Source organism: Spinacia oleracea, chromosome 6 (genome assembly GCF_020520425.1).
Source record: "Spinacia oleracea cultivar Varoflay chromosome 6, BTI_SOV_V1, whole genome shotgun sequence".
Classification (NCBI taxonomy): Eukaryota; Viridiplantae; Streptophyta; class Magnoliopsida; order Caryophyllales; family Amaranthaceae; genus Spinacia; species Spinacia oleracea.
Window position 1 is genome coordinate 28,319,522 of NC_079492.1, and position 16,111 is coordinate 28,335,632.

General features: G+C 33.8%; 1 protein-coding gene across 1 annotated transcript; it reads right to left on the reverse strand.

Moving 5' to 3' along the window:
• Window positions 1-207: 207 nt before the first annotated feature.
• On the reverse strand, window positions 208-1,760 carry LOC110777715 (phytosulfokine receptor 1). The gene has a single exon (XM_021982308.2). It carries the CDS (start codon window positions 1,718-1,720, stop codon window positions 668-670), a length of 1,053 nt encoding a protein of 350 aa, XP_021838000.2. The 5' UTR covers window positions 1,721-1,760; the 3' UTR covers window positions 208-667.
• Window positions 1,761-16,111: the final 14,351 nt, after the last annotated feature.

The window sequence follows — 16,111 nt, forward strand, 5'->3', positions numbered from 1 at the left end:
CACGAATTAGGCCAGTAATACCAAGCTACCAATCAATACTCCAACACACACGAACTAAATACGTAATAGAACTATTTTTTTTAAAAATGAGAAAATAGAAATCAAACTTATCACTAATACATATTGTACAGCGAAAGTAAATAATTGAAAACTCTATAAAAAAAAAATCTTACTTTTGGATAAACACTTATAAATTCCACTAGTGGGTCTATTTTTCCAATCGTATCAGCAGGGAAAAACTTTTGTAGATAATCTAAGATCTTAACTTACTCTTAATACCATGATAAAATAATATTACGGAGAAAATATAATATTGTGTTGTTTTTTTCTTCGTGGGCATACGCCCCTATTAGAGTTTTAGAGTTTTGGTTCATTACTTTCTTGAGCAAAGACGGTGTTGCTCTTTGGACCCTCTACATAATGTGTCCCCATCAAAAATAGAACTCCCATCCCATATTATTCATTGGGGCGGTGCAAAACTTATGATCATTGACAAATTGTTTTGTTACTCATTTCCAAGAAGTGCTGCTACTACTCCGTATTTTACAGTGATCACCAAAAAAAAAACAGTGACAACCAATGCTTCAAGACGAAACTGGTCAAAAGGCATTTCTAGGGTAACAATTTGCCATAGGGCCACAAAAATACAATTTCTTCCATAGGGCCTTCAATCTTCAAGATTAAAATCTAAACAATCCACTATGCTAACAATTTGAGACATTTTAGGCCTAGTTTTTCTAGAATTACCAACACAAGCTAATGCCACTTTGCCCAATCTAACAAGGGGCTTCATATTAGAAGGTGCCTCAATTCTTGGGTCTAAAAACTCATTAAACCTCATTTCTTTAATTAAAGGCAAAACCCATTCAACAAGCAACCCTCCCTCATTTCTCTTACCGGTCAAAAGCTCCAACAACACCACACCAAAACCATACACATCACTTTCTTTGCTAGCACCACCACCACCACCACCACCACCACCATTTCTCCCTTCTAACCAATACTCTTCATCTACATACCCTAATAGCCCCACCTTCTCGTTTTTCGAGGCCAAGAAGGACAACCCATAGTCACACAACTTAGGGCAAAACTTCACATCTACCAAAACATTACAAGGTTTTATACAACCATGAACTACTTGAGGTGCCGTCTTCTCATGCAAATACTCGACTCCACGGGCCATACCGGTCGCGATCCTCACCCTTTCGACCCAACCCAAGAGGGACGGCCCATCAACATTTTGGTGTAAGTAGAAATCCAAACTCATTGTGTCCACATACTCCATTACAATGATCCTTTCACCCGGAGCCTCGGAAAAGCCCACAATAGGCACAATGTTAGGGTGTTGAGCTAATGATAATGACTTAATCACAGATTGGAACCCAAGACTAGCTTTACTTAATACTAACCACGGGTAAATCCGCTTTACCACCACCAACTCACCCTTGTCTAAAACCGCGGCATAGGTGGTTCCTAACCGGCCTTTACCAATGATTCTCCTAGGATTGAACCGGTCCGTGGCGCTATCGAGTTCCATTAGAGGATAATTCTTAGCACTAAGCTTAATAGTAGTCGTTGTCTCAAGTTCTTTAGGCTTGGTGGTTGGTTTTTTTCTACTACAAAGGAAGAGAAGAGCAATGAAGAGAAGAATGATTGATATTGAGAGAAAAGAGAGAGTCAAGGCATAGAAAATGTGATTTCCATGATGATTACTACTCATTTTTGAATGAATTTTTCATGTACTAAAAAAGTGAGGAAAAGGCTTATATATGAAGAAATTAATAAAGGGGGATTAATTGACGGTGCATCTATAGTTTGACTATAAGATTGTGTACACTTTGAAAAAGTTTGGATTTTGTTAATTTTGTGAGAAGGTTGGAATTTTTCCTTATTTTTTATTTAATTTTTCTATTGTTTTGGTAAATGGTTGGTGATCAATCTATTGCAAATACAAACAAAAGGTAATTGGTTGATTTGGTTCCAACTCCCTTCTTGGTAGGGAACAACTTAAAATGACTAACCACTGTAGAAATACAACTAGTATAGTACCCGTGCGATGCACGGTTTACATATTTTAACTTCAAGTGTAAAAGTAAATTAATTTTGAAAAGAAACATAGAAAAATACGTAGATTTTTGTATTCTTTTTTATGCATCACCCATAATTTCATGTTAGGTAACAAAATTAGTTATCATCATATAATATGAGAAATGTCAATTCTAAACCTGAATCACTGAACCGCTGGGTTGGCCCGATCGGTTTATAACCCGAACTGTTAAAAAGCCACGAGCTTGGAATCCACAACCCAATCTGATTATATTCAACCCAAACCGATCGGAAAATATTAACCCGATTAAGATACTAAACCCGATAACAAACCGTTCCACAAAAACCGACTCGTTTCAACCCGAACCAAATGGATCCAAAATTCGTTAATGACTCAATCTATTTCAATCGAACCGTTTGAATCCGAGGAAAACCCGTTTACAACCCAAACTCTTTTAATTTAAGCTTGTAACCCGCTTTAAATCTCGTAACCCGTTTAATTCGAATCCTTTATAAAATTATTAACCCATAACCCATTTAATCCCGCTATCGATCTTAAATTCTTAACACTTTTAAAAGTTAGTTATTTCTTTTGTCCTTAATTAAGGCATCAATATTATAATTTATAAACGTATTGATAATTCTGATTTTATAATTTGGAACTGAATTCACCTGACCCAAAGTACAATCCTCCACCCATTGTATGAATCTAAACCAATAAAAACCTTAACTGATATAAACTTGAACCTGATGTAACCCATATGTACCTGTTCAACCCGACCCATTTCAGATCCTATATTAAGTTCCAATAATATCTCATTTTTTTTATTGTGTTACTAATACCAACTATTTTTTACCCATCCCATCTCAAGTTTATTTTCTTGAAATCAGGTCTGATCAAATCCATAAATTTCAATTAGGCCCTATTAGATTATATCATGTCCAAGTCCAGTAGTTTAAATAAGTTGAGATGAATTTGAAAATTTTATTTCAAATAAGGTGAATATAATGCACCTAACCTCCATTTTTCTTTGTTCCACTCACTTATTATATATGTGGTCAAATAATAAATAAATAAATTATTGATTGTACTTTGTGGAGTATATATAAAAGAGAGAAATTATGTTGGCTAAAACTCAAAATCAAAACGTACCAAACCCACCACATCACCAGAGGAAACAATTTTATCTCTATAAATTAATGTTCATCACTCGTCGAATCACTACTTATATATCCCTGTCTAAACAGGGTAGAGACATACAAATGTTCATTGAACCCACTTCACAGATTTTATTATTTTAATTTTGATTTAAAATATTTGATTAGAAATTGAAGATTATAATATCATGGAATTGAGAATATTCCTTTATGTTAAAATATATGCATCTCACTTATTCTAATACTTCGAATTACGTTTGATACTACTCCTTACACAACTATATTTTTTATCATGAAAATGAAAACAGCTTTGAAAAAGGAAAAACTTAAAATTATACTCCCTCCGTATTTATTTAAGGGATATACTTGTTTTTTTTTCGGCCGTATTTATTCAAGAGATACACTTGACATATTTAATAATTTATCAACCCCACCATCTAATTTAATAATTCTCCGTAAATCTAATTTACCCTATGACTCACCATCATATTAAACAAATAATTTCAAAAACCCACGCCACCTCCCACCCCTAAAATATAATGGCCCCCACTCATTTACTTATTAAAATATCTATCTAACCGCACTTGTTTTATTATTTTATTTCATTCAATTCTTCTTCTTAATACTTGTGCCCGGTCAAGTGTATCTCTTAAATAAATACGTAGGGAGTATATTACAAACTATTTCTAATTTTAAGAAAACTAAAAACTGAAACTCACGATGATACCGAACAGACTCTAAAGGAATATTTAATCCGAGTGAAACGACCCCGAATATATATGCTAACAAAAGGTCTTGCATACACAAGGTGTACAATAAATTTATCGTACACCAACATAACGTTTACCCAGTTTTCTCTAACTTTTACACAATTTTCTATAACTTTTATATTATTAAAAAAAAAGTTGATAGATAAACATTTTAAAGGATTAAATGATTAATTTTATACATTTTAGTGATTTTGAAGAAATTTTTTTTATTAAAATGAAAAATTTTATTACTAAAAAATAGATAACTTTTACATATATAAGCTTAACTTTTAAGTATTTTACGTTAACTTTAATTTTGGTGTACCACCCTATATAAATAAGAATTTGTGAAATGCTAAAATAAAACTTTTGAGGTGCATTGTTATACTTCATATGTTCAATTACGTGTACACAGTTTATTTATCCAAACTTACACAACATGTACTCCGTATTTCTATCATAAGAAGCCTATAGTAGTAAGTTAAGATACGCTCACATAAGTAAAAATTAAGATTATTAAATTTACATTAAGATAACTCCGTATGTGTATTTTAAATTAGGTTAATAATTAATATAGTACCCGTGCGATGCACGATTTATAATCTAAATATCAAATTTGTATGACTTCTGACCTATATTTATATACAATTAACATCAAAATATGCTTGGATAGATCATTACACATGTCAAATATAAAGTTATAATCATCCTTTATTTACTTCAATGGACAATATTCACATGATCCCACAATCTACATCATTACCCGATCATTTAAGACTTGCCCTCGTGTATTTATTCAGCTATATGATTTCGAGTCGTGGTGGGCCTGGTATGGAGGATGACCCCTCCACACCTTCATCCGCCTAAAATTCTCATCTTCATTCTAAACCACCACGATATGTACGCTACTCATCCTCATCCCACTCCTTGCCTAATAAAATTTATCCCAAACCGCTCCATGACACTCGTCTCAGACCAAGACATAGACCTTTTGTTAGTAGAGTAGTTTTGAAGTTTGAAACTCTATTATAGTATTCAAAATTTCGGTTGTCTGATTAGAAAAATCAAGTAAATAAAGAAAATATTATAATATGTAAGTTATTAGTGAAAACAAATATTGATATATTCATAATCAATTAGATGAAGGATAAACGATGGAAGACATGTTCAGTCTAAAATTCTTCATAATCGCCCCGTCACCCGTGGTGGATACATCGAATAATTTATCTCCATCCACATCCACTTACGCCGGAGGGTGGGGGGAGTTTTATCTCCAAGTTTCGTCCCTCCGTAGATAGTCCACAGCACGTCCGGATCCGCCTTAAGATTGACCAACTAGAATCGCCCTTAAGGTGGGTACTAATAATTTCGGCACTTTTAGGCAAGGTATGTGACTGAATTTTTCTCTCAAAAACTCACTCTGAATACTTGAAAACTCGTTATAAATTGTGAACCCAGGCCACATATTTATAGGGGTATGGAAAGAGAATTGGAATCCTACTAGGATACGAATTAATTAAATTAGAATCCTAGTGGAACTCTTATTTAATTAATTTATCTTTTAGGATTAGGAATTTAATCATTAAACGAATCCTGTACGTTTTAGGTTTCGTATGTGAACACAAACACTCACGCACGCACAGCAGCCCACGAGGGGCGCCATGCGCGCGCGCGCACAGCCCGAGCAACACAGCCCACGACTGTCGCAGCCTTGGGCGTGCGCTGGGCCTGCCTTGCGGTGGGCCTGGCGCAGCCTTGGGCTGGCGTGTTGTGGCGCGCGTTTCCCTTGCTGGACGTGGGCCTGGCTTCGTGCTGGGCCTTCGTCTAGCAAGCTCGTCCGATGCTAATTCGTACGACGCGCTTCCGATTAATTTTCCGATTCCGGAATTTATTTCCGATACGAACAATATTTAACATTTCCGATTCCGGAATTAATTTCCGTTTCGAACAAATATTTAATATTTCCGTTTCCGGAATTCATTTCCGATTCCGATAATATTTCCGATTCAGACAATATTTCCATTTCCGGCAATATTTCCGATTCCGGCAATATTTCTATTTCCGATAATATTTTCCGATACGTACCATGTTTCCGTTTCCGGCAACATCTACGACTTGGATAATATTTATATTTCCGATACGATCCATATTTCCGTTTCCGGCAATATCATCGTTTCCGGAGTATTCTTTTCTTGCTTGTGACGATCTCAGCTCCCACTGAAACCAAGATCCGTCGATTCCGAATATCCATAGATGGAGTATTTAATGCCATTAAATACTTGATCCGTTTACGTACTATTTGTGTGACCCTACGGGTTCAGTCAAGAGTAAGTTGTGGATTAATATCATTAATTCCACCTGAACTGAAGCGGCCTCTAGCTAGGCATTCAGCTCACTTGATCTCACTGAATTATTAACTTGTTAATTAATACTGAACCGCATTTATTAGACTTAACATTGAATGCATACTTGGACCAAGGGCATTATTTCCTTCAGTCTCCCACTTGTCCTTAGGGACAAGTGTGCATTTCCTAATTCCTTTGTCGCTCGATGCTTGCTCTTGAACATAAGGTAAGAGTTGTCATCCTTATTATGTCCAGAGGTGTTCCTCGGTTTCAGAGTTCAACTGATCAAATAAACAGATAATCATAGCCTATGATTCATCCGAGCACGGCCATGCATTTCACAGTTTCTAGCTCTCCGAGTGGCCTTGTACAACTTTTAAGCATCTCATCCCGATTTATGGGAGGACAATCCCAATCTTGCGATCTTGAGATTAGACTTCGTTTGATAGGTGATTACCTGAGCGTTGCCTTTATAGCCTCCTTTTAAGGTGCGACGGTTGGTCAACGTCAAAGCAACCAGTTCTCAAACAAGTAATCTCAAATCACTCAGGTATTGAGGATTTAGTTTCTAATAATTTTAATGAAATTTACTTATGACAGATTTTCATCTCTTACAGTAAAGTTTCATAGGTCTTGTCCGATACTAGTCTTCCCAAAGTAAGTATCTATGCAAATGATTATGACATTGCCATGTCCACATAGTTCAAGAAACAGAACTACTAGTCATCTTGCATTCTAATCGTCTAACGTTTTCTATGCGTCCAATTTTATAGAAAACTCCGACTAGGGACCATTTTCAACCTTTGACATTCAAGTTCACTTGATAGACATTTCTTAGTCACAGGACTGGTCCTGACAGTCTATCTTGAATATATCGTCAAATTGAAGGGACTCATCATTTAATACTAGACCAAGATTAAATGGAATATGAAAATACATTTCATATATGATAAATGTTCAACCCCATTGTTTTACAACCATAGGCCTCAAACCCATCTTTAAAACAGTTCATGGAATTCAAAGCTATGCTTGATTTCCAGTGCTACAACATGAGTGTTGCTTCTCACTTGTTGCATAGGTTTAGTTATCACGCTTTGCCAATCTTAACATCCTTTTCATCGAATGTCTCTTCGAGATAGGATGATAAGATCTTTTGAGTGTGTTTAGTTTGTGATCTATTCTTTCTAGCTACAAGAGTGGTTCTACGCATTTTGCAATGAAGAGCCATCAAGTCAGCAGACATGTGATCTACCCAAGTTCAATGAAGAACTCATTAATATAAACAAATCTGTTTTATTGCTTCTTAGGCAATAAGTACTTTTACTTCAACTGTTTAGGTTGCTAGTGATGCTTTGTTTGGATTTGCTTATCCAAGCAGTTCACAGATATGTGGAAGACTTTCCAGCTGTATCTTAGAACATAGAAATTAATATTTTAATTTCCCACGCAACAACTCATGGTCTCCAATCCATGTTGCCATTTCGAAACACGATGCTCTTTAGCTCGCCCTTGTCAATGGTTAACTCCAAAGGGTCTTTGCTTGATCCTTTGCCAGTGTTTATGCGTGTAGCATCAATATTTAGCATATCTTTATTTCCTTGAATCAAGAACTATTCCTATGTACCTTTTCAAGTACCATAAGTATTCTTGATCTCAATCTAGTTGATCTTCACTTAGATCAATAGAGATTGGTATATGTTCGTCATGGCTAAAGTCATACGATACGTTTTTGGCGATCCTCATATTATATCATACATGATAAATTCTTTTGCAGAATAATTCCCAATTGAATTCTATTCATGTGACTTTAGCTTATCTAGTTTCAGTAGATACTAAATTCAGCTAAATTCTTTGACATATAATATAGGTTAAGAATCTTATTTAGATCCTTTGATGTTTAACTTAGTAAATGCTTATACATAGTTCAAACATCCTTTACTTAGATTTATTCACATGGGTCGAATATCTCCAATGGAGACTTTCGTGTTTGATTTAGTAAATGCCATTACTTAAAACAATATCATAAGATCTTTGTAAATAGATCTTAATACCCAGTATGTACTAAGTTTCGCCATGGTCCATCATTGATGAATAATTTCAAATCTAAGTCATTAGCATTTGAATGTTATTTCACAATAGAGAGATATGTGTGTGATACACATAGGACCAAATAAGTTTTTATGTACTCCCACTAAACTTCTTATACATCTATAAGAATCATGTATATTTTATGAAACTAAAATGCTTATTAGCTTCACTTAAAATACAGTTCCAATTCCCAATTGCTTGCTTAAATCTGTACTTAGATTTTATAAGCTAGCTTTCCTTTTCAAGCATTTATTTGGATCCACAAATTCTATGACATACCATGTACATATTATATTCCAACATTTGATTGAGGAATACGTTTTGTCATCCAATTGCTATATGTACCAATATGCAATCATTGCTTGAATTATAGACTTGAGAATTACGATTTTGCATGAGGTTTCAACACAATCCATGCCATGAATTTGCTTGTAACCTATAGCAACTAATCTCGCTTTGTGTGTGAACACAATTTCATGTTTGATGGTTTTTATCCTTAAAACAAACTTGCAACCAATAGGTGTGAACCTATTCTTGCAAATCAACAAAATTTCAATTTTGTCATCAAAACATTGAGTATGTTTTATGGCCTTTAACCAATTAAACATATAGTCTATATATGGCCTCTAACCATTTTAGGGAATCTATATTTCGTCATAGCTTTCTTACAAGTCACAAACTCATTAATCTATATGATAATAGTTTGACTGCAAGTTGTAGGTTTCTTCACTATTTAATAGAAGAATCTCATAGTTTCATTGACCTGATCTCTATGTTTCTTCATTATCTAATAGAAGAATCTCATAGTTTCAGTGACTTGAATTCTATGCCTACTTGGGTATAGAACATCAAACAATAGAATATCAACAGGCACTTTGAGAGTCCTTTGAATATTCTATTCTCTTTGAAGCACTTGTAAAGTCTTCTAAGAGATGTCTATTCTTTAAAGCCACTTCTAAAGTCCTTAAAGAATAAGTTCGGATTTTCTGAAGCACTTCGAAAAGCCTCCGGAATGTCCGTTTATGTTTGTTGTTCGCCTCGAAGACTTTCGAGGTCTATTTTCTCCCACTTGTCATTTTGGAGACGAATCTTCAAAAGGACATTATTTCGAGCAAACAAACATTATGTTCTCAAAAATTCGTGGTAGAAACAATACCCTTGTGTCTCATTTGAATAAATCATAATGAAACATATATCTAGACTTGGGCCTTAGTTTGTTGAATAACAAACACTAAGCTCCCACTGAGTTTAGCAACTCTTTAGATATATATAATTGAAAAGATATCCTGAAATTACTTTTCAATAGCTTTGACGAATTTGGTTTAGTTTGGTGGTGGTTGAGCATTTTGTTTTAGAAATTATAGGAAAAGTCTTTATGATTCATCATTAATCGAATCAAGTACTTATTGACTTCAATTATTCCAACTAAGATATGCCATATCTTATGGACCTAGATTGTGAAATTACAACACACAATCATTGATGATCATATTTGGTCTCAAGTAATCATCAACATGATCTAACCTAGATCTTTATGATTTCTTGCCAAGTGGATTTTATACTTCTGAATCTTTGAACTAGCCAAACAGATTCAACTTATATCACATTTGAGTAAATAAACCTATATTCACTCAAATCCATAAAGTCATAAAATCCTTCTTTAGCTTTGAACTCTATTGTCTAGGCGTTCTAACAATAGTTCATATCTTTTGTTACTTTCAACAAGTAAGACTAGTTGTCTTAAAATGATCTAGAAATCAATCAACTTTCAAAAGTCCATCAAAATAGAATTTTTTAATGTTAACTTGTTGATATGGTCTAAGCAACAATGCCAAAGATTAGTGGAACTCAAATCAAGGGGTTGATTTGAACCTAGTAAAGTTCTTTAAAGAGTTGTTTGTTTTAATCAAGCATATTGACTCAACCTGTAATTGACCATTTCATTCAAATAAACAAACAAACATTGTTTTTGTTTTTCTTGAATGTGAGTCTTTCTGTGTTTGAAAACAGAAATTTAGGTATGTTGATTATGGAACAAAATAGCCATTAAGTTCCAGCCTTTGAAAGGACTTAAAACAAACTAGATGACCCTACAACTAATGTAGCATTGCCATGCTTCATTTCCCACTTGTAGGTCATTAGTGTATCCTAGCTTCCATTGTTTGAGTTATTACCGAAGTAAGAACCTCAAGCGGTATATGATACCAAGGAAGTTTGATTGCTAGGTCACTTCTCTTTAAACATAAACTTATAGGTAGAAACGGAATCGTAAATTCCTTTCATTTGTTCCTTGTTTTCCTATTTCTTGTACCCTTTCTTATAGTCTTAAGAATTGAATTCTTTAGTGTTGACTTTTATACTTTGTTAGACATGTCCAATGTCACCCCAACAAGGTTCTTACCATTTATGTTGAATATTAAGTTTCAACTAGATGATCTTACCAGAAACTTCTAAAGTTCTCTAAGCATCGATCTATTCGAATGTCTAGGGACTAGACTCATTCGAGAATTAAATGGACAAAGATATTAGGTTGTTAACCATTGGTAAAGCTGAGCGTATTAAACTCAATGCTTTTTGATCTCAAAACTACAGTGTATTTTGAATTCACAAGCACCAGTTGGTTCGCCATTCGACTTTGATGTTCGAAAACAACCATAAAAGTCGCTAAAAGAAACGTACATTTTAAAATTGCTCACATCTCTCATTTCCGTGAATCGTTCTTGGATTCACTAACAATCGAGGAAATTTACTGTTACCTTTCTAAAAGGATTTATTGCAGTGCAAGATATTTAATTATAAACAATAATTAAAACATACATTGAAGCATGCAAAGTCTAAACATTTATCATGAATAATAACTTGAAAATCAAAGCAATCATGCAATTTCAACAAGTTATTTAGCATTTTATTCGAATTTATTGTTCCGGCAGGTGTGAATAAAATGATTCCAAGATCCTAAAATCATTGAAGAACTAAGCACAGTTTGTCGACTTAATCCTAGAACATCTTAGGTAAGCAAAAGCCTTTTGCTAATAGTCTAGAAACTATTCTTGGTTGATAGGTACGTCTAAGAACTTATTAGGTAAACCTATCGATTTTGCCACGACATAAAAGGTCTCCTTACTTATATCGTTGAGTTTCACCAAAACTAACATGTACTCACAATTATTTGTGTACCTTGCCCCTTTAGGACCAATAAGTAACACCTCGCTGAGCGAAAACTATTACTAGATTGATGTAAAGGATATCCAAGCAAGTGTATATTTTGGCATGGCACCTTTTAACTCAATTTTTAAGTTTGGAACTTAAGGCTCTTACTATGTTGGTTAGATTTTAAGTGAACTAAAATCCTTAATCATGCAACATAATCAAGCCACAATCTCATGCATAATTAAGACATATTTAAAGCAATAAATAACTTAAAGCATGCATAAGATAAATGTGATCTAGTATGGCCCGACTTCATCTTGAAGCTTTAACTTCAAAGTCCGTCTCGAAAATCTCCGTGGGAGACACCATTTTCTTCAAATAGGATAAGCTATAATTAAAACTAATTACAACTATTTGATGGTACGCAGACCATATTTGAATTGAAAAACGACCTTTTCAAGTACCATAAGTGTTCTTGATCTCAATCTAGTTGATCTTCACTTAGATCAATAGAGATTGGTATATGTTCGTCATGCCTAAAGTCATACGATACGTTTTTGGCGATCCTCATATTATATCATACATGATAAATTCTTTTGCAGAATAATTCCAATTGAATTCTATTCATGTAACTTTAGCTCATCTAGTTTCAGTAGATACTAAATCCAGCTAAATTCTTTGACATATAATATAGGTGAAGAATCTCAATAGATTCTTTGATGTTTAACTTAGTAAATTCTTATACATAGTTCAAACATTCATTACTTAGATTTATTCATATGGATCGAATATCTCCAATGGAGTCTTTCGTGTTTGATTTAGTAAATGCCATTACTAAACAATATCATAAGATCTTTGTAAATAGATCTTAATACCCAGTATGTACTAAGTTTCGCCTTGGTCCATCATTGATGAATAATTTCAAACCTAAGTCATTAGCATTTGAATGTTATTTCACAATAGAGAGATATGTGTGATACACATAGGACCAAATAAGTTTTACGTACTCCCACTAAACTTCTTATATATCTATAAGAATCATGTATATTTTATGAAACTAAAATGCTTATTAGCTTCACTAAAATACAGTTCCAATTCCCAATTGCTTGCTTAAATCTGTACTTAGATTTCATAAGTTAGCATTCCTTTTCAAGCATTTATTTGGATCCACAAATCCTATGACATGCCATGTACATAGTTTTCTTCCAACATTTGATTGAGGAATACGTTTTGTCATCCAATTGTCATATGTACCAATATGCAATCATTGCTTGAGTTATAGACTTGAGCATCACGATTATGCATGAGGTTTCAACACAATCCATGCCATGAATTTTCTTGTAACCTTTAGCAACTAATCTAGCTTTGTGTGTGAACACAATTCCATGTTTGATGGTTTTTATCCTTAAAACAAACTTGCAACCAATAGGTGTGAAACTATTCTTGCAAATCAACAAAATTTCAATTTTGTCATCAAAACATTGAGTACGTTTTATGGCCTCTAACCATTTAAAACATTTGAGTCTATATATGGCCTCTAACCATTTTAGGGAATCTGGGTTTCGTCATAGCTTTCTTACAAGTCACAAACTCATTAATCTACATGATAATAGTTTGACTGCAAGTTGTAGGTTTCTTCACTATCTAATAGAAGAATCGCATAGCTTCAGTGACCTGAACTCCATGATTCTTCACTATTTAATAGAAGAATCTCATAGTTTCAGTGACTTGAACTCTATGCCTACTTGGGTATAGAACATCAAACAATAGAATATCAATAGCCACTTGAAAGTCCTTTGAATATTCTGTTCTCCTTGAAGCACTTGTAAAGTCTTCTAAGAGATGTCTATTCTTTAAAGCCACTTCTAAAGTCTTTAAAGAATAAGTTCGGATTTTCTGAAGCACTTCGAAAATCCTCCGGAATGTCCGTTTATGTTTGTTGTTCGCCTCGAATACTTTCGAGGTCTATTTTCTCCCACTTGTCATTTTGGAAACGAATCTCCAAAAGGACATCATTTCGAGCAAACAAACATTATGTTCTCAAAAATTCGTGGTAGAAACAATACCCTTGTGTCTCATTTGAATAAATCACAATGAAACATATATCTATACTTGGGCCTTAGTTTGTCGAATAACAAACACTAAGCTCCCACTGAGTTTAGGAACTCTTTAGATATATTATGAAAAGATATTTTGAAATTACTTTTCAATAGCTTTGACGAATTTTGGTTTAGTTTGGTGGTAGTTGAGCATTTTGTTTTAGAAATTATAGGAAAAGTCTTTATGATCCATCATTGATCGAATCAAGTACTAATTGACTTCGATTATTCCAACTAAGATATGTCATATCTTATGGACCTAGATTGTGAAATTACAACACACAATCATTGATGATCATTTTTGGTCTCAAGTAATCATCAACATGATCTAACCTAGATCTTTATGATTTCTTGCCAAGTGGATTTTATACTTCTGAATCTTTGAACTAGCCAAACAGATTCAACTTATATCACATTTGAGTAAATAAACCTATATTCACTCAAATCCATGTGAAATAATAAAGTCATAAAACCTTTCTTTAGCTTTGAACTCTATCGTCTAGGCGTTCTAACAATAGTTCATATTCTTTGTTACTTTCAACAAGTAAGACTAGCTTGTCTTAAGTTGATCTAGAAATCAACCAACTTTCAAAAGTCCATTAAAATAGAGCTTGTGAATGTTAACTTGTTGACATGGTCTAAGCAACAATGCCAAAGATTAGTGGAACTCAAATCAAGGGTTTGATTTGAACCTAGTAAAGTTTTTATTGTTAAAGAGTTGTTTGTTTTTATCAAGCAAATTGACTCAACCCGTAAATGACCATTTCATTCAAATAAACAAACAAACAAGCATTGTTTTTGTTCTTCTGAATGTGAGTCTTTCTGTGTTTGAAGCAGAAATTTAGGTATGCTGATTATGGAACAAAATAGCCATTTAGTTTCAGCCTTGAAATGACTTTAAAACAAACTAGATGACCCTACAGCTAATGTAGCATTGCCATGCTTCATTTCCCACTTGTAGGTCATTAGTGTATCCTATTCCATTGTTTGAGTTATTACCGAAGTAAGAACCTCAAGCGGTATATGATACCAAGGAAGTTTGATTGCTAGGTCACTTCTCTTTAAACATAAACTTATAGGTAGAACCGGAATCGTAAATTCCTTTCATTTGTTCCTTTGTTTTCCTATTTCTTGTACCCTTTCTTATAGTCTTAAGAATTGAATTCTCTAGTGTTGACTTTTATACTTTGTTAGACATGTCCAATGTACCAACAAGGTTCTTTACCATTTTAATTTATGTTGAATATTTTGTTTCAACTAGATGATCTTACCAGAAGCTTCTAAAGTTCTCTAAGTATCGATCTATTCGAATGTCTAGGGACTAGACTCATTCGAGAAATAAATGGACAAAGATATTAGGTTGTTAACCATTGGTAAGGCTGAGCGTTTAAACTCAATGCTTTATGATCTCAAAACTACATTGTATTTTGAATTCACAAGCACCAATTGGTTTGCCATTCGATTTTGATATTCGAAAACAACCATAAAAGTCGATATAAGAAACGTACATTTTAAATTGCTCACTTTCTCTCTTTTCCGTGAATCGTTCTTGGATTCACTACCAATCGAGGAAATTTACTGTTACCTTTCTAAAAGGATTTATTGCAGTGCAAGATATTTAATTATAAACAATAATTAAAACATACATTGAAGCATGCAAAGTCTAAACATTTATCATGAATAATAACTTGAAATTAAAGCAACCATGCAATTCAAACAAGTTATTAGCATTTTATTCGATTTTATTGTTCCGGCAGGTGTGAATAAAATGATTCCAAGACCCTAAAACCATTGAAGAATTAAGCACAGTTTGTCGACTCAATCCTAAACATTTTAGGTAAGCAAAAGCCTTTTGCTAATAGTCTAGAAACTACTCTTGGTTGATAGGTACGTCTAAGAACTTATTAGGTAAACCTATCGATTTTGCCACGACATAAAAGGACTCCTTACTTATATCGTTGAGTTTCACCAAAACTAACATGTACTCACAATTATTTGTGTACCTTGCCCCTTTAGGACCAATAAGTAACACCTCGCTGAGCGAAAACTATTACTAGATTGATGTAAAGGATATCCAAGCAAGTGTATATTTTGGCATGGCACCTTTTAACTCAATTTTTAAGTTTGGAACTTAAGGCTCTTACTATGTTGGTTAGATTTTAAGTGAACTAAAATCCTTAATCATGCAACATAATCAAGCTTTTGATCTCATGCAATTTAAGACATATTTAAAAGCAATAAATAACTTAAAACATGCATAAGATAAATGTGATCTAGTATGGCCCGACTTCATCTTGAAGCTTTAACTTCAAAGTCCGTCTTGAAAATCTCCGTGGGAGGCACCATTTTCTTCAAATAGGATAAGCTATAATTAAAACTAATTACAACTATTTGATGGTACGCAGACCATATTTGAATTGAAAAACAACTTTGGTACTTTAGACCAATTACATTCAAATTAATGGTACGCAGACCA